At 42.5% G+C, this 21,079-nt stretch overlaps 1 protein-coding gene across 1 annotated transcript in view; it reads right to left on the bottom strand.

Annotated features, from left to right (window-relative positions):
• kcnq1.2 (potassium voltage-gated channel, KQT-like subfamily, member 1.2) overlaps nt 1-6,225 on the bottom strand; it is a 599,569-nt gene extending 593,344 nt beyond the window's left edge. Inside the window, exon 1 of the mRNA XM_043709474.2 lies at nt 5,638-6,225. Coding sequence (XP_043565409.2) covers nt 5,638-6,044 — 407 coding nt within the window. The 5' untranslated portion in view covers nt 6,045-6,225. The remainder of the gene's footprint in view (nt 1-5,637) is intronic.
• Between the last annotated feature and the right edge of the window lie 14,854 nt (nt 6,226-21,079).

The raw sequence follows: 21,079 nt of genomic DNA, 5'->3' as shown, positions 1-21,079 counted from the left end.
CTCATCTTGTCACATTATCCTCCAGGCTTTAATTGTATTTAATACAATAGGGTTTTTGCAATAGTCCATAATAGCTCTCATCTTATCCATAAATAAAAGATTGATGAGGGGACACTTTGCTTGGGAGGTCTCAATGTCTAACAAAATTGATTGTGGGTCACAAGGGACTCAATCAGCTACATACGATAATAAAGAGTTCAACTGATACCTCTTAAAGTCTGGAAAGTCCAGTCCTCCCCTTGCCTGTGGAAGCTGCAGCTTTTCTAATTTGATAAGGGGCCGTCCATGATTCCAGATAAAGGAACCAAGCTAGCCATGGATCTTACGCAACACCAGTCTCGGCAACGTCATTTTAATTTGACAGTTTCACCACAATAACTAAATTGCAAAATAAATGAATGATCTATCAAGCCAGGTTTCAATCTGGAATCAGGCCTTTCAAGTATTAGAATCAGTGGGATCATAAATCCATATGACAAATATTCCCTTATTTCAGATGACTAAATTTCATAACATACATACTGAGACAACTAGCTTTGTTAATTGCTTCTCCATACTGTGTGTACAATTATCAATTAGACTCTTTGTATCCCTTCCATGATCAGCTTTTCAAAACCCCATTCATGAAATATAAATATCACCTTTTGTTTTGCTTTCACATACAACACTTTCACTTATTTGTACTAAATAATCTTATTGCTACACTAGTTGGATTTTATCAAACAGATTATAAACTGTTGAAAACCAGTAGGACATAGAACCATACAAGATTGAGGGATAATTATAAAAACAAACAAAGGATGTGGAATTAGGCATCAACTACAATATGAAATGAGCCATGAGAGAGGTAAGTGGAATTTATTGGAATCGTGATGTCATTTACAAAAAAGAGCAGAAGAGTTTTCTCCAGTGATGTGGCCAATATCTATCCTCATTCAACACCATATAGAGAAATTATCTGATCACAGACACTTTACTGTCTGTGGGACATGGGTTGTGCTCATATTTCTTCCTCATGTTTACAACATGGACTACACATCAGAAGTATATCATTGGCTATAAAATATTTTGAGAAATCTATGTGTTTGTGAACAGCATGGCAAATCTTCCTTTCATTTTTATTATTCCAGCTAACTAACCTAATTTTATAATTTATAACAAGACGGTGATGGTTTTATGGAACTGTCTGAGTGATGGAGCCTCTGGTATGGCAATCAGTTGGATGGGAGCAGTCTGTTTGGGCTTATCGACATCAACTGCAAAATTAGGTTATTGAATGCATCAGTCATCACTCTAACCCTGCTTTTGCTGGATCAACTCTACAGTTTACATCAAGCCTGAAAGCACATGGCCTAGGAGAGGAAAGGTACTGCATTGCAGCATTTGCTGCTCAGCTTTGGCTTTTTGGGCCAGAATGCCTTTCCACAAGGTGGCTGACAAAACAAGCAATTTCCTCAACCAAGAGCTTTCCAGGTGCAAAGAAATAGCAGGATTTTAAGGATGGGCAAGGGTCTGCCACCAACCATAACTAAGAATCAGAGAGCTTCACTAAATTTCAGGTTTAACTCATTTCCATTCTGCCTAGTGCAGGAGACACTGTGGGGTTCATGGCACCTCACCAACTGAGGTGTACCAAATCTTATGAACTTGGATGGCTCTTTTTATCTATCCCTTTTCTTTGTTGGCTGCAATGTTGGCACTGTAATGACGTCACACAGGTGTTATATTGCTAATGCAATTATTTTTGTAGTCATTTTACTCAGTGAATTTCCATAATAACAATAAAAAAAGTTCTATGGTCTATTGACTCTCAGTGGGCAATTATTCTCTAGTACAAGATTTGGAATACAGCAAATTCAAACATTTTTGCATCAAACCCCAAATAAGATATAGTGTGAAGAGTATACACAAAGTTATGATGGGTAAATCTTCTCAGGTGTTCACTGATCTGTGATTTATTTCAGATTTTCATTCTTTTTAAAGTCTTGTAGTGCAGAAAAGGTCCTTTGGCCTATTGAGTCTGCACGAACAATAACTACCACTAAAACTGCACTAATCCCATTTCCTGCATCTATCTCACATCCTTCAATGTTACGATATGATATTTCAAGTGCCCTTCCAAATATTTTTGAGGTTTAAGGTTTTTGACCTCCATTACCTTCAGGCAGTACATTCTGAATTCCCACCACAACTTGAAAAAGTTTATTTTTCAAATCCCCTGAGTTTCCTGCCTCTTACCCCAAAATTATGCCCCCTCATGATAAGGAGGGCTGAAGGGTTGGAGAGGTTACAGAGTTGAGGAGGTGTGTACATGCTAGAGCAGGAAACAGAGATAGAAAGGGGTGTAGGTCATGGAGGAGGAAACAGAGAAGGGAAAGTGTATCTGCTACTGTAAGTTATGGATTTTTTAAAAATTCATTCATAGGACGAGGGAGGGCTAGCCCTGCATTTATTGCCCATCCCCAAATTGACCAGAAGACAGTTTAAAGTCAACCACATTGCAGTGTATCAGGAGTCCCGTGTAGGCCAGATGAAGCAAGGATGGCAGTTTTTTGCCCCTGAAAAGACATTAATTTACCAGATGGATTTTGTTTCTGACAATTGATTTATGGTCAACATTACACTTTTAATTCCAGATTTGGATTTGAATTCAGATTCCACCCCCCCCCCACTATATGATTTGAACCCAGCTCCCCAAAACATTATCTTGGTCTCTCAATTAACTGTCCAACAATAATACCACTAGACCATCATTTCACCATCATAATGAGGGGTGTAAGGGCTGGAAGAGGTTACAGAGATAAGGAAGAGTTGAGGAGTAGGGGGATATTACAGAGACAGGAGGAGTGTAGGGGCTGGAGGAGGTTCGACAGACAGGAAGCGTGTAGATCCTGCATGAAGTTAGTGATATGTAGGGCTGTAGTACCTGATGAAGGTTTCAGAGATAGGGTGAATTGTATAGCTAGAGGAGTGAAAAAGGGGTCTAAAGAGCGAAAGAGGAGCTGAAGGAATGAGTAAGACTGGAGAAGGTTACAGAGATGAGAAGGGATGTAGGGGCTGGTGATGGAGGTTATAGAATATTTTATCCATTAAAATTAAGGGGCATCTGACAGTGGAAGGCATGCTGAACCAAACTTGCACGTAATTGGTTTTAAATTGTGGTTAAAATTTTCCACTGTGAATACTGTTACCAAGAAGTTGAATGAGCTCACAGTCAAGAAATTAACCAAAGAAAATCCTCCCACATGTCGCTGAGGGTATGGATGCCAGCACAGCTATTCTTCATCCTCCTCCTTTCCTCCTCACTAACCCAGAAGATGAAGCAAACCTTAAATATAATACTAGCATACAGCGGGATCCATTCTCACTGCACATGAAATATACTAAAACAAAGAAATTCACTCATTTGAAAACATAAATGAAGACTGACTTTGAGAAGCAGTATCAATTAATGTTCAGTTCCAAAAAAAAATCTGAGAGTATATTTACTGAATCAAGAGTTCAGCACTTGAAAACTTAGGCAAACACATTGATTATTTTGTTATCTCACAAATATGTTGGTAAAGCATCACGTAGAAAGCCCAATCTGCCATACTTTTCAAACGAAAGGAAAATAATCAATGAGAAATTATTTAGCTTGTACTTTGACAGCCTGTTGGTTTAGTCAAAGCGTTGACATTTGTGGGTGGGAGCATTGCATTTCAGGGGTAGACGTGTTAAGGAGAATTTCTTATTGCCTCATGAATGGAACCTGACCCCGAATCATATTTGGTTTTTGTTGCAAACTTTCCACAATAATTCTGACACCAATAAAGAGCCTGCCTTAGCTAAGGGAGGATCAGAGAACTGGAGAAGGAATTTTTCAGTGGCCCCAAATGCAGTTGTAAAAAGCTTTGTTATTCTCAAAACTTGGACAAAAATGATACAGGAGTCTATTAACAATAATATTGTCAACCTCAAAATAGATCTGTTTCTCCTTGAAAAAAAAATCACTCAGCCTTGCCTCACATTGTGGAACTCTCAAATATGTTCACCAGGGCGAACTCTCAACCCAACACAAGAATTATATTACATACTAAATTTGTCACTTGCTCACAGAAAGTAGATACATGTAATTGGTATTGGAGAGGTGCAGGTCAGATGTGGATAGTGACCAGCAGTCAGCATCAGGGGAGAGGGGTATGTGAGGTGACTACCCTGTGACAGATGGTCAGCATTAGGGAGGGGTGGGCAAGATTAATACTCTTTGCAGATAAACACAAAGATCACCTTGAGTGGAACTTCAGGCATTAATCACAAGTAAAAAGGTCAGTACAGAGGAGAGGAGATAATGGCAAGGCACCCTCGAAGAAGGGTAAGTGAGATTAATGGGGCCAGTGTGAGACAGACAGATCCTCGTTATCAAGAAAAGGGCTAGGTCACTAAGGGCGAGTGTTACTTTTGCTGGGCACCATGGTAGGGTCAAAAATACCACCAAGAGCCTGTTACAATGCTGCCAGGGCCAGCCACCCTCCCAAGTAATGCAGGTAAAATGCCATTGGAGACAGCTAGTGGTCCTTAAATTGGTGGCTTAAGTGATTCAACTCAACACAATGGGTGATAAATCTGCCAGTTTTGCAGTCACTAGCAAGTTGGCATAGCAGGAAGATGGTGCAAAATGGGACGGTGACAATCAGTCCCCAAACACCTTGTAAAATACAGCAAAGTCTTTAGAATTAAAAGTTATAATATTCCATACACTTTCAAAAGACTCAAAGATGTGCCTATAAGAGCCATGGAACTAAAGGAAACATTGGCTATGGAGCGGCGTCTACATGGTCATAAGAAGATTTGTCATGTGACTCATAAGGTGATTCCTTTGTTGAGATCCAGGAGCAGATTACTGTAAATTACGTTGTTATGTCACATGCATAAATAAAACATGGAAAGCTTCTTAGAGCAATTCTTCACTACATTGACTGTTTAAAGAGGTATCGACAGACTGACATGGTTCCTGTCATGAACGCATGGATCCCAAGAGAACCGAACTAAAGTTCAGAGAAAAAAAGTTTAACAAACTATTTGAAATGAACACTTTCGCCGCCACGAAGAGTAGAGCAGGTTCGACCTTATCAAAGTGGGTGGGAAATGCAGCTACGCCGGCATGAGATTCCTTTTATCAGGCACACAACACTTCACGAAACAAAACGTTTGGGGGGAGGAATAGTAGAAGGAAAAAGGCATATATTAAACACAATAGAAGATGATTGACCATTAACGCCCTATTGTACTGGAAGGGAGCATTTCTGTCACCTTCTTGGGAGGAAACTATTTCCTGCCTGGACTTAGACAGTTTTTTTTTAAAGGATGAAATTGCATGAAAGTTTATATCGAAACAATTCATTGTCGTAGGCGAGTAACGGGAGGTGTGAAGATGGGTTGGTTATTCAGAACATTTAATCCCATAGCTCGAAAGAACTTTGAGGAAATCTATGGCCGTTAGTAGCAATTAAACACGAGTTTTTTTTTAACCCCACTGCTGCCAAGAATTCCCAGAGCACATGTTAACACAATAGCATGGAACCGGAGTTCGAAAACAACTGTTTCAACAACTCCTTGATTATTCGTCATCAGCTGCTTAAAAGTGTAAGTACTTACACAGCGAAATGGTAAAGGAAGCACTTCCAGCCGCTCGGTCTTTCCAAAAAGTTGTAAACATCTCCCTGCATGCTAGTTTTGGTCATGTAAGGATGGTAAAAGCGAGTGGACGAGCTGTTCTTGCGGGACTCCGAGCCGGCCATGGATGCGCTGTTCATCGGAAGGGTTGAATCTGGCGTATCCGCCTCCGGATTGTCAGGAATACCTGATCCATTATTAACCACGACTTCTTCTTGCTCAAGTGAAACCGGAGAATAGCTAGTGTCAACCACATCCTCTGCCACTTCCAAAAACGTGGGAGAATGTCGGTGCCCATTGACGGTCAACAGGTGGGAACTTGGGTTTTGCACTTGATCCTGGAGATTGTACATTGGTAATCCAACCGACGCACCATTGGGGTACGACATCCCGTTCTTTTAACCGCGATTCCCGTTGCAATTCTCAATTCAGTTCAGCCATGGTCTGAATGAATGGCAGAACAGGTTTGAGGGGCCGCCTGCCCATGTGTCAATGTAAACGGAGCTGTTTAATCTACCACGGTCATTCGTTGTGCCTGTTGCTACACCGTATTAGCGGCACTGCCCTGGATTTCCAACAGTAATCCAGCAGATCACAGCTCAGTGTCCTAGAAATCGGATTTAAGAAATGAAAGCTCAAATCTTGCTTCCTCCGTCAGTGACCAATACAAACACACAGCTTCCAGCAATGGAAAGAAACATCAATGAGTGGAAACAAACCGGCGGCTTAGTGAGTTAGATTAATAATCAGATTCTCTGTACCAGTCGACAAGAGAACAAAAGACAAAGTGGGGAATCTTGGTGTAAATTACTAAATCAGAGTTCAAGATGGTGTTTTATGACGACTGAGCTACAATGTTGAGTACTAACCGAAAATAAAACAAATTCAGCGCACTTTTTGCGAATATCAGCCCAAAAGCAACTTGGAAAACAAATGCTAATATGTCCGCATGGAGTTACGGAAAGGTTTTCAAATAACGTGCTAAACGGACTACTACATATTTCAGATGAAAAACAAATTGCAAATATCTGTTTTCCCTGCTTGTCAAGAGCTGAAACTTTCTTTATTCAGCAGAGACTGTTAGAGATGTTATTGCCCTCTGGCTCTCACACTTAAACAACACAGGAGCTCCGACCCTACCTGCTGCAGCTGATGAAGTGGCCTGGAACCAGTTGTGGCCACGCCCGGTTTGTACTAACTGCACTGACGACGTGCCCCCATCGACACACCGCACACTCTCACTCGTTCCAATCAGCGAGAACAGCCGCATCTGGCTGAGACAGCAGGCAGAGCTCGCTACATGTAAAGCTCCTTGGAATTTCGAAAATTGCTGCACTTAAATATTGTAAACTTCGAAAAAAAATGTATAATACAGCTGGGTTTGAAATGTGGGATAGTCTTTATCACCGTAAGTCTGGTTTCACTGATTTCTTACGTGCAGGTCCCTCTTATTTTCATTTACCTGTGGAAATAGATCAGTTCCAGTTCACTGAGCTTTACGGCCGTCTCATTTAGTACGCCTATGTGTTCAAAGATTCCCTAGATGTGTTGTTCGAGATGGTGCCAATTAAAACAATGGATGGAGGGAGGGCAGGTGAGCAGGCAATGTAGTCAGCGGGACATGAACAAAGCAGGACATGCTTTAACAGTCTCTTGAGGTCTAGCAAGGTGGATGCAGTGCTGCACCTCAGTGGCCTCTGATTCTGGTGGCTTCAACAATTCAATGGCATTTTTCTTATGAGCAGTGAGGATGTGTAGTTGGGTGCAATGGTGAGCCATGATCAAAGCTCTTATGAAGAGGCGCAATAGGAGCCATGGAGATCAAGTGTAAATGAGCCACATTCCAGGATGAAGGAGAACACTATGCTCTTAGCTCTGTCATCCCTGCCAGTGAAAGGAGCAAACAAGTCATCAAGGAGGTGCACCACTGGCCTCCCTCACAAGAGGTAACACCTTAAATGGTATTCACAAATCAAGTTACCTCAAGATCATCTATATTTCAATGGGATTACCTTTCCTTCTTCCAAACTCCAATTGGTATTAGTCTGACCTATTCAATCTTTTTTTTATAAGATGAGCCCTTCATCCAGAAATAAATTGAATGCACCTTCTCTTAACTACTTCTTAATGTAATTATATCTTCATTCAAACAACAAGATCAAAACTGTATACAATATTCCAGAGTGGTCTCACGAATGCCCTGTTTAGCAGCAGTACAACTTCCCTACTTTAGTTTTCCATTCCCCTTGCAATAAAGATCAATATTCCCTTTGCCTTCTTAATAACTTGTTCTCCCTGAATACTATCTTATGATTCAAGTACAAATTCAAGATCCCCCTGTACCACTAAATTTGCAAATTCACCAATTAAAAGTAATATTCCTTGTCTATAATTCCTGAAAAGTAGGCAAGTTCAGATTTTCCCACATTATGTTTTGTCAGAAATTGTTTGCCCACTCATCTAACCTGTGTATGTCCCTTTGCAAACTCCCCACCTCATCTTCACTACAGCTCACCAGTGTGCAATCATATCTTTTGACATCTTCATGAGCCAGCATGTTCCTTGTGCATGCCTAAATCAGCTCAGCAACAAGCTCTCAACTGATTACCCAGGGGGAAGAAGTTGCTGAAACTTTCAAGAAGATACCTTCACCAAAATTTCTGGCGGGACATGGTGGGAAATTCATATCTTGCTTTCCCAATATGTCTACTTCCAAGCTTGCCTGCATGTCAAGTTGAAAGTTCAATCTCACCCTTGACAAGATTGAATTTGGCTGCATTGGTCCACGTTATTTCAATCAGAAATTTAGTCTTTAGTTAGTAATTTAAAGGTCATCCTAATTCATTGTCTTCTGCAAAGCCAAGAGTACACAGGAATATTAAATGTCATAAGTTCCAATGAATCTTTCCACCAGTGTCTTGGTCATTCAGTTATTAAATATTTAAACAGAAAGCTGGCATTGTAGCTTAATTTCCTTGATTTATCATTGCTGATCATTGTTTTCCTGAACATATTATTCCTCCATGTATACTTCCTCTTTCCATATATTTACTATTTAAAATTCTACTCTTTTTTTCCATATTCAAAAACAACATGTTCCTCAATCTTCTTTTCATTTTAATATCTAAAGTTAGTGCCATCTAATTTCTACTTCATCTACCTTTGAACTAGGTATAGGTAGGAGAGGAAATACAAAAAATAAATCAAAAACTTGAGAGCCTATGGAGAACATGGAGCTAGTTTCTGAAATCAGAATTCTATACACAGATGTTTCTAAAATGTGCACCCCAGCCACAAGATCCAAATAGCTCGTCAAGTCATAACTGGCTTTACAAAGGTAACATCTTCTTTCCTCATTCATCTCGACTTATTTTCACCTTTGACAGTTAGCCTTACCCTTTAGTGCCTCTCCACTGTCACCGAGCTGTGTGGTATAGCTCTCACCTCATTCTATTCTTAATATGTAATCATTGCCAGAGAATAACTTTGAAAGAATTCTCATCCTGATCTCACATGATTACTTCTGCTATTGCCCAAGAGTCTATGCAATGCCCTCTTCCAACATCTCCCATTGTTCAGCCATTGTTTTATTTGTAAGTAGTTCTAATTTGCCTATTGTAGTCAATTCCTGTTCATCACTTCAAAATCAGCCTTACCTAAATTCAAAACTTTTAGTTCAGGAATCAATCTTCTTGCTCTTAATCACAACCATCTGTCCAGAGTTATGAGAGCTTTGTCATATAATATTATTAGCCCAAATATATACTTATTTAGGGCTAATAAGGAAGGTATATACAGCATTTATCAGAAAATTAGAAATGCCACATTTAAAAGTGACCAGAATGCTAAAACTAGTCACTCAAATCAGATAAGTAACCTAAATATACTATGAATGTTTCATTAAGCCTCATCATGTCAAAGCTCACACTAAGTCAAATCATCGGTAAACATTAATGAAAAGTGGGGCTGACGGAAGGACCTTTTGATTGGAGCAATTGAGAAGATTATCCTGCTGAATTGAGAACATCTGTTTCTCCCTATATAGGACGGACTATTTTCCATCCACCAAAACAGATGCATTAGTTTCCTAATACTCATACTGTGCATGTACTTTCATAGATTTGAATATATATTTTGTACACTCCGCATGTAAGTTGACACATATATGTACACCTATTTGAAGTACAGAATGTTTAATGAAAGGAATGATACTCCAATTAATATATTACTTCTAAAAATACATATTAGTGTATGATTTAGTGTATCATTAAATAAATGAGTTTTTATATTCATTTCAATTTTGAACATTAGTAACATTAATTACTAAGAGAAAGAACAGTGATATACATTTCTACCATAACACTTTAAATGATTTGTTTAGTTTAGCTCCACTTTCTGAAAACTGTTTCATAAATGGGCAATGACATACAGTCAGGATTAGTTGTTACTAAACTCAGTACACTTTAACTATATTTTTATACTCATTCTTCAAATTTAGTCTTATGTGCCCATCTCTTCAGTTCTAAAATTTATTTAGAACAGTGTATGTTTACCATTTTGTTGTAACATAAAACATATGAAAACAGGAAATAAACAATAGACAGGATTTTTTTTTACTCGTGGGATGTGGACATTGCTGGCTGGCCATCATTTATTGCCCGTCCCTAGTTGCCCTTGAGAAGATGGTGGTGACCTGCCTTCTGGAACCATTGCAGACCACATGTTGTAGGTTGGTCCTCAATGCCCTTCGGGAGATAATTCCAAGATTTTGACCCAGTGACTGTGCAGTGGGAAAAAGCTTTTAATCTTGTAAGTATTTGTCTATCCTCCATTAAGACCACCATATGACTCCCTTTTCGAGACGACATTATCTGACTATCTAACTGGTTCAAACTTTACTTTCATCTCCATGGCTCTGGAATGTTGTATAGTTGGTTCTGATATAACGTGATAGCTTCACTCTCGTGCGATCTCGCGGTATAAGAAATTCTCGCAATAGGTGCGCCATTTAAACTAATGGGGCCAGAATCACATTACAGTCAATACAGTTAAGGAAAGTTCACTTTCTACAAATAGCGTTCTAAATTCTTCAGTTATAGATTAGATTAGATTACTTACAGTGTGGAAACAGGCCCTTCGGCCCAACAAGTCCACACCGACCCTCCGAAGAGCAACCCACTCAGATCTGTTCCTCTTCACCTAACACTATGGGCAATTTAGCATGGCCAATTCACCTAACCTGCACATCTTTGGACTGTGGGAGGAAACCAGAGCACCCAAAGGAAACCCATGCAAACATGGGGAGAATGTGCAAACTCCACACAGACAGTTGCCTGAGGCGGGAATTAAACCCAGATCTCTGGTGCTGTGAGGCAGCAGTGCTCACCACTGTGCTACCGTACCATCTTAAAGACACATAAGTTAAAGCAGAACCGATTGTATAATGTTGCTAATAATTTCCCACCCATCAATCCTTCTTCGAATCCTTTCAACCCAGCCACATGTATATTCAGAGTAAGATTGTATTGGTCAGTCACCAATGATCACCTCATTTATTATGATCATGAATTCCTATTCCTCATTCACACAGTCAAAAAATCGATTGATGAAGGCAAAGTGGTGGATGTGATCTTCAGTAAGGCGTTCGACGAGATTCCTCATGGTAGACTGGTTAGCAAGGTTACATCACATGGAATCCAGGGCGAACTAGCCATTTGAATACAGAACTGGCTCGAAGGTAGAAGACAGAGGGTAGTGGTGGAGGGTTGCATTTCAGACTGGAGGCCTGTGACCAGTAGTGTGCCACAAGGATTGGTGCTGGGTCCACTACCTTTTGTCATTTATATAAATGATTTGGATGTGAACATAGGATGTATAGTTAGTAAGTTGCAGATGACACCAAAATTGGAGGTGTAGTGGACAGCGAAGAAGATTACCTCAGATTACAATGGGATCTTGATCAGATGGACCAGTGGGCTGAGAAGTGGCAGAAGGAGCTTAATTTAGATAAAAATGAGATACTGCGTTTTGGAAAGGGAAATCAGGGCTGGCCTGATATACTTAATAGTAATAACTTAATGCTGAACAAAAAGACCTTGGAGTGCAGGTTCATAGTTCCTTGAAAATGGAGTTACAGTTAGATAGGATAGTAAAGAAGGCATTTGGTATGCTTTCCTTTATTGAATAAAGCATTGAGTATAGGAGTTGGGAGGTCATGTTGCGACTGTACAGGACATTGGTTAGGCCACTTTTGGAATACTGTGTGCAATTCTAGTCTTCCTCCTATAGGATGTTATGAAACTTGAAAGGGTTCAGAAACAATTTGCAAGGGTGCTGCTAGGATTGGACAGTTTGTGCTATAGGGAGAGGCTGAACAGCCTGGGGCTATTTTCCCTGGAGTTTTGGAGGTTGTGGGGATGACCTTATAGAGGTTTATAAAATCATGAGGGGCATGGATAGAGTAAATAGACAAGGTATTTTCCCTGGGGTGGGGAGTCCAGAACTAGAGGGCAGCAGGTTAGAATGAGAGGGGAAATAATTAAAAGAGGCCTAAGGGGCAACATTTTCACACAAAAGATGGTGCAAGTATGGAATGAGCTGCCAGAGGGAGTGGTGGAGGCTGGTACAATTACAATATTTAAAAGATATCTGGATGGGTTTATGAATAGGAATGGTTTAAGAAATATGGACCAAGTGCTGGCAGATGGGACTAGATTAATTTAGGATATCTGGTTGGCATGGATGAGTTGGAGTGGAGGGTCTGTCGTCATGTTGTCTATCTCTATGACTCTATATCTATTATCCTTTCAAATCCTTTCTGCACTTCATGATTGGTAAATTCTACTCTCCTGACTTTGGCCTTACCTATTTTACTACTCAAGGTTTAACTTTCTCTGCCAGTTTTTTTTCATTATATCTAAAAGTGCTCTTCCATACAACTGAATTTTTGTCTGCAATTATCAAATCACCTGTGGTATTTTTCCATGTATTAACTACCACCAATAAATTACCATGTTTTCCCTGATTAATGGACATACAAAGCCTGTAAGGGCAATGCAGACCAACAAAAGTCAGGGAGACTGGGTTGATTAAAAATAAAAGTTGGATGGGGTATTTCTCTGCTAGTAACGTCACCATGGTTCCTCTCTCACTTGAAAGAGAGTATGACCGATGGTGGTTTAACCTGAGGGTCTTAGGTGAGGAGAGAAGTTGAGAACCTGCATGGTAACCTCAGTCAGCCTGGGAATTGAACCTACACTGTTGATATTATTTTGCATTACAAACCAGCTGTCCAGTCACTTGAGCTAACTGACCCCCATCTGTCTATGTGGCATGATTTTGTTTTCTAATCAATCTGTTCAGAGATGTTATTAAACATCTCTGGAACAAGTGGGGCTTGAACCTGGCCTCCTGGTCCAACAGTAGGGACACTGCCACTGCACCTTTCTTCCTCTGCAATTTAAAAAAAAATTACCCAGAAGCGCTTTCACACAAAATGGAGCAACTTTCCCACCACCAAAATCTCTGTGACTTTTTTTTGTGTGTCCTTTTCCTTTCAGTACTAACCACCGCCAGCAATCACCCCTCTCTGCTAATATTGATCATATCTAATTGAAGTCAAGTGTCCTTCCCTGGCTCCCTACTCTTCATTATCAACATAACCTTCATTTTGACAATATACATATTACAATATATATTAATGATAAAGGTGAAGGCATTAAAAGTAATATTAGCAAATTTGCTGATGACACAAGCTGGGTGGCAGGGTGAAATGTGAGGAGGATGTTATAAGAATACAGGGTGACTTGGACAGGCTAATTGAGCGGATGGATGCATGACAGATGCAGTTTAATATGGATAAATGTGGGGTCATCCACTTTGATGGCAAGAACAGGAATGCAGATTACTATCTAAATGGAGTCAGGTTAGGAAAAGGGGAAAGACAATGAGATCTAGGTATTCTTACACATCAGTCAATGAAAGCAAGCATGCAGATACACCAGGCAGTGAAGAAAGTTAATGACATGCTGTCCTTCGTAACAAGAGGAATTGAGTATAGGTGAAAGGGGTCCTTCTGCAGCTGTACAGGGCCCTGGTGAGACCGCACCTGGAGTATTGTGTGCAGTTTTGGACTCCAAATCTGAGGTAGGACATTCCGGCTATTGAGGGACTGCAGTGTAGGTTAACAAGGTCGGTTCCTGGAATAGCAGGACTATCATATGTTGAAAGATTGGAGCGACTGGGTTTGTATATACTTGAGTTTAGAAGGACGAGAGGGGTCTAATTGAGACGTATAAGATTATTAAAGGATTGGACACTCTGGAGGCAGGAAGCATGTTTCCACTGATGGGTGAGTCCAGAATCAGAGGACACAGTTTACCTTCTTCACCCAGAGAGTGGCGGATATATGGAATGCTCTGCCCCAGAAGGCAGTGGAGGCCAAGTCTTGGATACTTTCAAGAAAGAGATGGATAGAGCTCTTAAAGATAGTGGAATTAAAGGTTATGGGGATAAGGCAGGAACAGGATACTGACTGTGGATGGTCAGCCATGATCGTAATGAATGGTGGTGCTGGCTCGAAGGGTTGAATGGCCTACTTCTGCACCTATTGTCTATTGACAACGTTGTCTTGAAGCATAGAGTCAATGGATGAGATTTTCCTTCAGGGCGTTTCCAAGTCCTAAGTGGGATAACTCAATTTTGAAGAAGGCTTCTCTTTAATTGGCCCAGAGATGAGCATGCCCACCAATGAGGACAGTTGCCAGGATCTTCAAGCCAGAGGGCCAATCAGAGGTCTAACAGTTTGAAAGGTGCAGCAGCTTTCACTGGAAGGCAAATCAAAGAGGGAATGCCCTAAAGTGAAGACACTGGGTTTAACCTTAATCTTTTTTTTGGTGAAGTATCAATTTCAACAGGTTTTATGGAGTTTGTCCTACCACAAAGCCTAGAGAGATCTCTCGCTATATCTTACCAGTCTCACCTCATTAACTATCTACCCTGGATCTATGGTGCCACTCTCACCCAATTCTATCCACATCCTACCACTCACTATTCCCAGAACTCACCACTCAATGCGTATTCACTGAAAGACCATGAACCCTGCTATCTGCGGCACATTCAAAGGCTGCTGTGCAATCAGAAAAGCACTGGCATTCTGAAGCTATCTTACTTGATAACAATCTGAAGACATTGGAGAAGGGAAAGTTGGTGCAGTGATTCTCTGACAGATAGTTATGTGGAATCTTTACAGCCCAGAAAAACTCTATGTGTCTCAACTTTCTCAGGCCAGCATTTGGGCTCGCTGCCTTCATAGACAAATTGGTGGCGGCTATGGAGAACCAGGTCCAGTACCGTTAGGGTCTACTGGATAAGTGCACACCCTTGCACCTAGTCATTGGTCCTCAGGACTAAAGTCATAGCGACAAGTTCAAGCTAAGGATGGCAAGAAGACCCATGATATGTCTGGATCAGTGGTGCTGGAAGAGCACAGCAATTCAGGCAGCATCCGACGAGCAGCAAAATCGACGTTTCGGGCAAAAGCCCTACATCAGGAATAAAGGCAGAGAGTCTGAAGCGTGGAGAGATAAGCTAGAGGAAGGTGAGGGTGGGGAGAAAGTAGCATAGAGTACAATAGGTGAGTGGGGGAGGAGATGAAGGTGATAGGTCAGGGAGGAGAGGGTGGAGTGGATAGGTGGAAAAGGTGCTAGGCAGGTCGGACAAGTCCGGACAAGTCAAGGGAACAGTGCGGAGCTGGAAGTTTGAAACTAGGATGAGGTGGGAGAAGGGGAAATGAGGAAGCTGTTGAAGTCCACATTGATGCCCTGGGGTTGAAGTGTTCCGAGGCAGAAGATGAGGCGTTCTTCCTCCAGGCGTCTGGTGGTGAGGGAGCGGCAGTGAAGGAGGCCCAGGACCTCCATGTCCTCGGCAGAGTGGGAGGAGGAGTTGAAATGGTGGGCCACGGGGCGGTTTGGTTGATTGGTGCAGGTGTCTCGGAGTTGTTCCCTAAAGCGCTCTGCTAGGAGGCGCCCAGTCTCCCCAATGTAGAGGAGACCGCACTGGGAGCAACGGATACAATAAATAATATTAGTGGATGTGCAGGTAAAACCTTGATGGATGTGGAAGGCTCCTTTAGGGCCTTGGATAGAGGTGAGGGAGGAGGTGTGGGCACAGGTTTTACAGTTCCTGCGGTGGCAGGGGAAAGTGCCAGGATGGGAGGGTGGGTCGTAGGGGGGCGTGGACCTGACCAGGTAGTCACGGAGGGAACGGTCTTTGCGGAAGGCGGAAAGGGGTGGGGAGGGAAATATATCCCTGGTGGTGGGGTCTTTTTGGAGGTGGCAGAAATGTCGGCGGATGATTTGGTTTATGCGGAGGTTTGTAGGGTGGAAGGTGAGCACCAGGGGCGTTCTGTCCTTGTTACGGTTGGAGGGGTGGGGTCTGAGGGCGGAGGTGCGGGATGTGGACGAGATGCGTTGGAGGGCATCTTTAACCACGTGGGAAGGGAAATTGTGGTCTCTAAAGAAGGAGGCCATCTGGTGTGTTCTATGGTGGAACTGGTCCTCCTGGGAGCAGATACAGCGGAGGCGGAGGAATTGGGAATACGGGATGGCATTTTTACAAGATATAGGGTGGGAAGAGGTGTAATCCAGGTAGCTGTGGGAGTCGGTGGGTTTGTAAAAAATGTCAGTGTCAAGACGGTCGTCACTAATGGAGATGGAGAGGTCCAGGAAGGGGAGGGAGGTGTCAGAGATGGTCCAGGAAAATTTAAGGTCAGGGTGGAAAGTGTTGGTGAAGTTGATGAATTGCTCAACCTCCTCGCGGGAGCACGAGGTGGCGCCAATGCAGTCATCAATGTAGCGGAGGAAGAGGTGGGGAGTGGTGCCGGTGTAATTACAGAAGATCAACTGTTCGACGTAGCCAACAAAGAGACAGGCATAGCTGGGGCCCATACGTGTGCCCATGGCTACCCTTTGGTCTGGAGGAAGTGGGAGGATTCAAAGGAGAAATTGTTAAGGGTGAGGACCAGTTCGGCCAAACGAATGAGAATGTCGGTGGAAGGGTACTGTTGGGGATGTCTGGAGAGGAAAAAACGGAGGGCTTGGAGGCCCTGGTCATGGTGGATGGAGGTGTAGAGGGATTGGATATCCATGGTGAAGATGAGGCGTTGGGGGCCGGGGAAACGGAGGTCTTGGAGGAGGTGGAGGGCATGGGTGGTGTCTCGAACGTATGTGGAGAGTTCCTGGACCAGGGGGGATAGGACAGTGTTGAGGTAGGTAGAGATGAGTTCAGTGGGGCAGGAGCATGCTGAGACAATGGGTCGGCCAGGGTGGTCAGGCTTGTGGATCTTGGGAAGGAGGTAGAACCGGGCGTGATATGTCTGCCCTATCCAGACATAAACAACCACATGGTTATCCAACCATACCTTCAAGACCAATGGGTTTCATTGTTGAGCAGGCTCCCTCCACCCCAGCTGTGGAATTTGGAACATCACTTCATGTCCATACCAGATGTGTTGAGAGCCTGCAGTTGCATGTGGAAGTAAGACAATAACACTGTATATAGGGCAATGGATTCTGCTCCTCTTGGTCACATATCTGCAGTTTTTCCCTGTCCTCAATGTTGAAAAGATTTGGTGCTGAATGAAATGGTCAGCAATGCTTGGGGCAGAGGTATAGCACACACAGGGAACCAATGCATCCGAATCACTATGGATTCAGGAGTCTGCAAGTCTCTATTTGGTACAGTGAATGTATTTGTGTGAAATATTGTTGCCATCTAAAGCTCTCACACCATTGAGTGTTACAGCCCCTTCCCTCACAGGGCAACACACTTATCCCAACCACTCTGCAGCCATTTTCTTTCACGTTGCCATTTCAATTTCCAGATTGATGGAAGGCAACAGCAGATGCTCTTCAGGCAGTGGTTTCCAGCCTCCACCTCTTCGTGTCAGTGAGGTCCCAAATATCCAGTTTCACTTCCTGATAACCATTCTGGTGAATCCAATTGTCTTCAAACCATCTTGTATCTGCCCACCATCTCCCTCTCCACAACCTCCATTATATGACATGACTATGCCAGGTGCAGTCACAAACTGTCCCCACCTTGGTGCTAGGGTGCTTCTGGGCAAAAGCCACTCCATTCCCAATGCTCACCCCCCCCCCCCCCCACAAAAAAAGTTTCCCCTTCACAATTGTCATTCCTCCTGCTCTTAGCCTGCAGCAATAATCCCACTAACACATTCCTGAATCTCCTGGCTGCTGCAGTAGCCGCTTTTGTCACCTACTTTTGCTGGACAGACCCAATGGGCTGTCTGTCCCCTTGAGTGACCTAATCGGACAAGAACTGCATAGACCCATATTTGATGGTTAAACATCCCGCCAACTGCATTGGCCATCACACTTATACTAGCCGCATGACGGGCTGTGACCTACTCCCTGGACTGAGGAGACACAGACATCGTGGTCAAAAGCACCATGATTGATTGTGACCAATCTCCTGTGCTGGTATCAGATGCTGCCCTTGACTTAGTGCGCTGGGACTCACTGACTGATAGGTGTTTTCATTACTTCAGTGAGGTACACTCCCTTAAGACTTTAAGATATTGCTACCTGCTTGCTGCACGTGCAGTGTTTTTGCTATGTATGCTGCTGGCATATGGTGCAAGTGTGAAATTGACAAAGCACATTACTGCACAGCAAGATTAATGCCTCCTTGACTGACGATTTGACTGAGCAAGGTAAGCCACCTAGTTGTGCATTAATAGGCACAGCAAGGCTAAGACAAGGATGTTGTGAGCAAGCAGGCAGGTGCTGAGTGAGTGAATGATAAGAGAACAAGTGAGCAACTCTGAGATGTTGGTCCGATCGGGGAGCTGAGTTTTTATCCCTGTATGCAAAGTGTCCCCACTGCAGCCTTTCAATGCTAGTTGCTGGTGCACCCTGCAAAACAGGTCTATGCTTCCTAAACATCCTGCAAGTAGATTGAAGAGATGCCATGAGGGTCTTGAGGGGATCACAAATATGCCCATGGATGAAAGGTGAGTGCTTCTGGTGCTCATAGAACGTGTCCTGTCATGCTGAGGAACATGGATGCTCATCACAGCCTGTGACAAGCAATACTTCTGTGTTAAAATTCTTGGAATCTAGTTTGCTTGCAGCATCAGAAGCTGCATATTATTGATGCAAGATGTGATTGTTATTAAACATTATTCCTTCTTGATAGCCACTCAAAGATTCCTAGCAAGAATCTTACTTTGACACCCAGAAATTAGTTAAAAGAAGCAAGTTGCTCTCGACGTTGTTACGTCTTAATAGATCTTTGCCGCACACCTTGCCATAGCCCCATTGTTCAGGTTCCAATAAGATTCTGCCACTGTCTCTCCAACTGTTTTAAACTTTAAAATACAGCCCAAAATTATGGGGCTGGGATGATCTCTTCACAGGGTGGACTGCAGCTTCTGGTATCAGGCTGCAGTGAGGGCTCTGATCCTGCCTGAAGCACTGGTCCCTTGACCGTCATTAGCAAGTAGCCTTCATATATCTAAACTAGTTCCCTGCTGTCTGCAAGGCCTGGAGATCAATTGGAAATTTTTGGAAAGCTTCCCTTAACTTAACTCAAAATGTTGTTAATAAATCATCTTGACTCCACCACTGTGACAGTCATCCTATCCCTCCTTACATCTCTGCAAAAATCACTAGAAATGTGACAGTTCATTTACCAGCATGCTTGTTTTCAGCTCATTCCCACATTCTGTCTGGGGCTGAAAGTCTTGCCTGATGAGTCTCAATATAAATGGTATCTTGATGCATTCATCCATTGATTCAAAGACTTGTCACACTCTCAAATAAGCATGCCAATTCTTGCAAATTGGTTGACAGACGCAATCCAATTTTAGAAGCCCAGGTAAGGAAGAGAAATGAGAAAGTGAGGACTGAGAAGAGACTGAAAGAGAAAGTGCAAGCAATTGCCATTAGGAATATGAGAGCAGCGGTTGGGACCTGCAAGCTACTGTCCATGTCTTAGCCATAAATATAACTCTTTCAATTGACGACTCATCTCTCCAGCCCAGAAAGACTCGACACTGTTCACATCTGTGCTTTGTTTCCTGGGTCTAGATGGGCATTGCAAAGGGTCCCAATTCACCTTATTGTTCAGTAGGCTAAGAAGAAAGGTCAGACAAAACTTCTGTTCTTGAATCGCTGTGTAGTGATCTGTCTACGAACTGCATACAAGAAAAAGATTGTGTATGTGTTTGTCACTATTGGACTAAAACACGATCATGTACATCAAGATGCGTTTCATAGTTGTATAACTGACTAAAGGGCAACTTAGATAAGATGCAGTTGTACTGTTATCACAGCAAGAGATGGTGCCAAGAGGTGGAGGACAAGAGATAGGGAATTGGACAGATATTTAAATGAAAGAAAAGTGTGGCAAATTGTACAGCTGTCACAGTTGAATGGTCTCATTTTAAATTGTATCATTCTACTGTGCTGGGAGAGTGGATCTTTGCTAAACATGTGCTGAGGAAACAGGCAGGATTCTTAAAAGTTTTGTAAAAGAAGTTTTTGTTATGAAACAGACTTGGTGGGAAAGAGAACTGATGAATTGCACAAATGGTTATAGTGCCTCGCTTTATCCAAGAGATAGTGTACTCTAATTAAATATTACCAGCTTATTTTATCAACCAGTAAGTCTCTCCATCTCTTTCTTCCTTAGAACATGCCATTTTGGTTATCTGCTCTAATACTGTCATTTTTTTATTCAATATCAAGTTTTGCTTTAATTATACCCTCTGTAAAGAAACGTGGGCTACCTAAAATCAAGTGTTGCTGGGTTTTGGAGTTATCAAGTCGCGGAGATGTACAGCATGGAAACAGACCCTTCGGTCCAACTCATCCATGTCGACCAGATATCCCAACCTAATCTCGTCCCATTTGCCAGCACCTGACCCACATCCCTCTAAACCCTTCCATATACCCATCCAGATTCCTTTTAAATGTTGCAATCGTACCAACCCTCCACCACTTCCTCTCGCAGTTCATTCCATACAGGCACCAACCTCTGCGTAAAAAAGTAGCCTCTTAGGTCCCTTTTATATCCTTCCCCTCTCACCCTAAACCCGTGCCTTCTAGTTCTGGACTTCACCACCCAAAGGAAAAGACTTTGTCTATTTATCCTATCCATGCCCCTCATGATTTTATAAACCTCTATAAGGTCACCCCTCAGCCTCTGATGCTCCAGGGAAAACAGCCCCAGCCCATTCAGCCTCTCCTGAAAGCTCAAATTATCTAATCCTGGTAACATCCTTGTAAATCGTTTTTGAGCCCTTTCAAGTTTCACAACATCTTTCCAATAGGAAAGAGACGAGAACTGCATACAATATTCCAAAAATGGCCTACCAACATCCTGTACAGCCATAACATGA

Source organism: Chiloscyllium plagiosum, unplaced genomic scaffold (assembly GCF_037043375.1).
Source record: "Chiloscyllium plagiosum isolate Xiang-an unplaced genomic scaffold, Cpla_swu_hap1 HiC_scaffold_19, whole genome shotgun sequence".
Classification (NCBI taxonomy): Eukaryota; Metazoa; Chordata; class Chondrichthyes; order Orectolobiformes; family Hemiscylliidae; genus Chiloscyllium; species Chiloscyllium plagiosum.
Note: the sequence above shows the minus strand (reverse complement) of the source record. Positions and strands in the feature narration are given on the sequence as shown.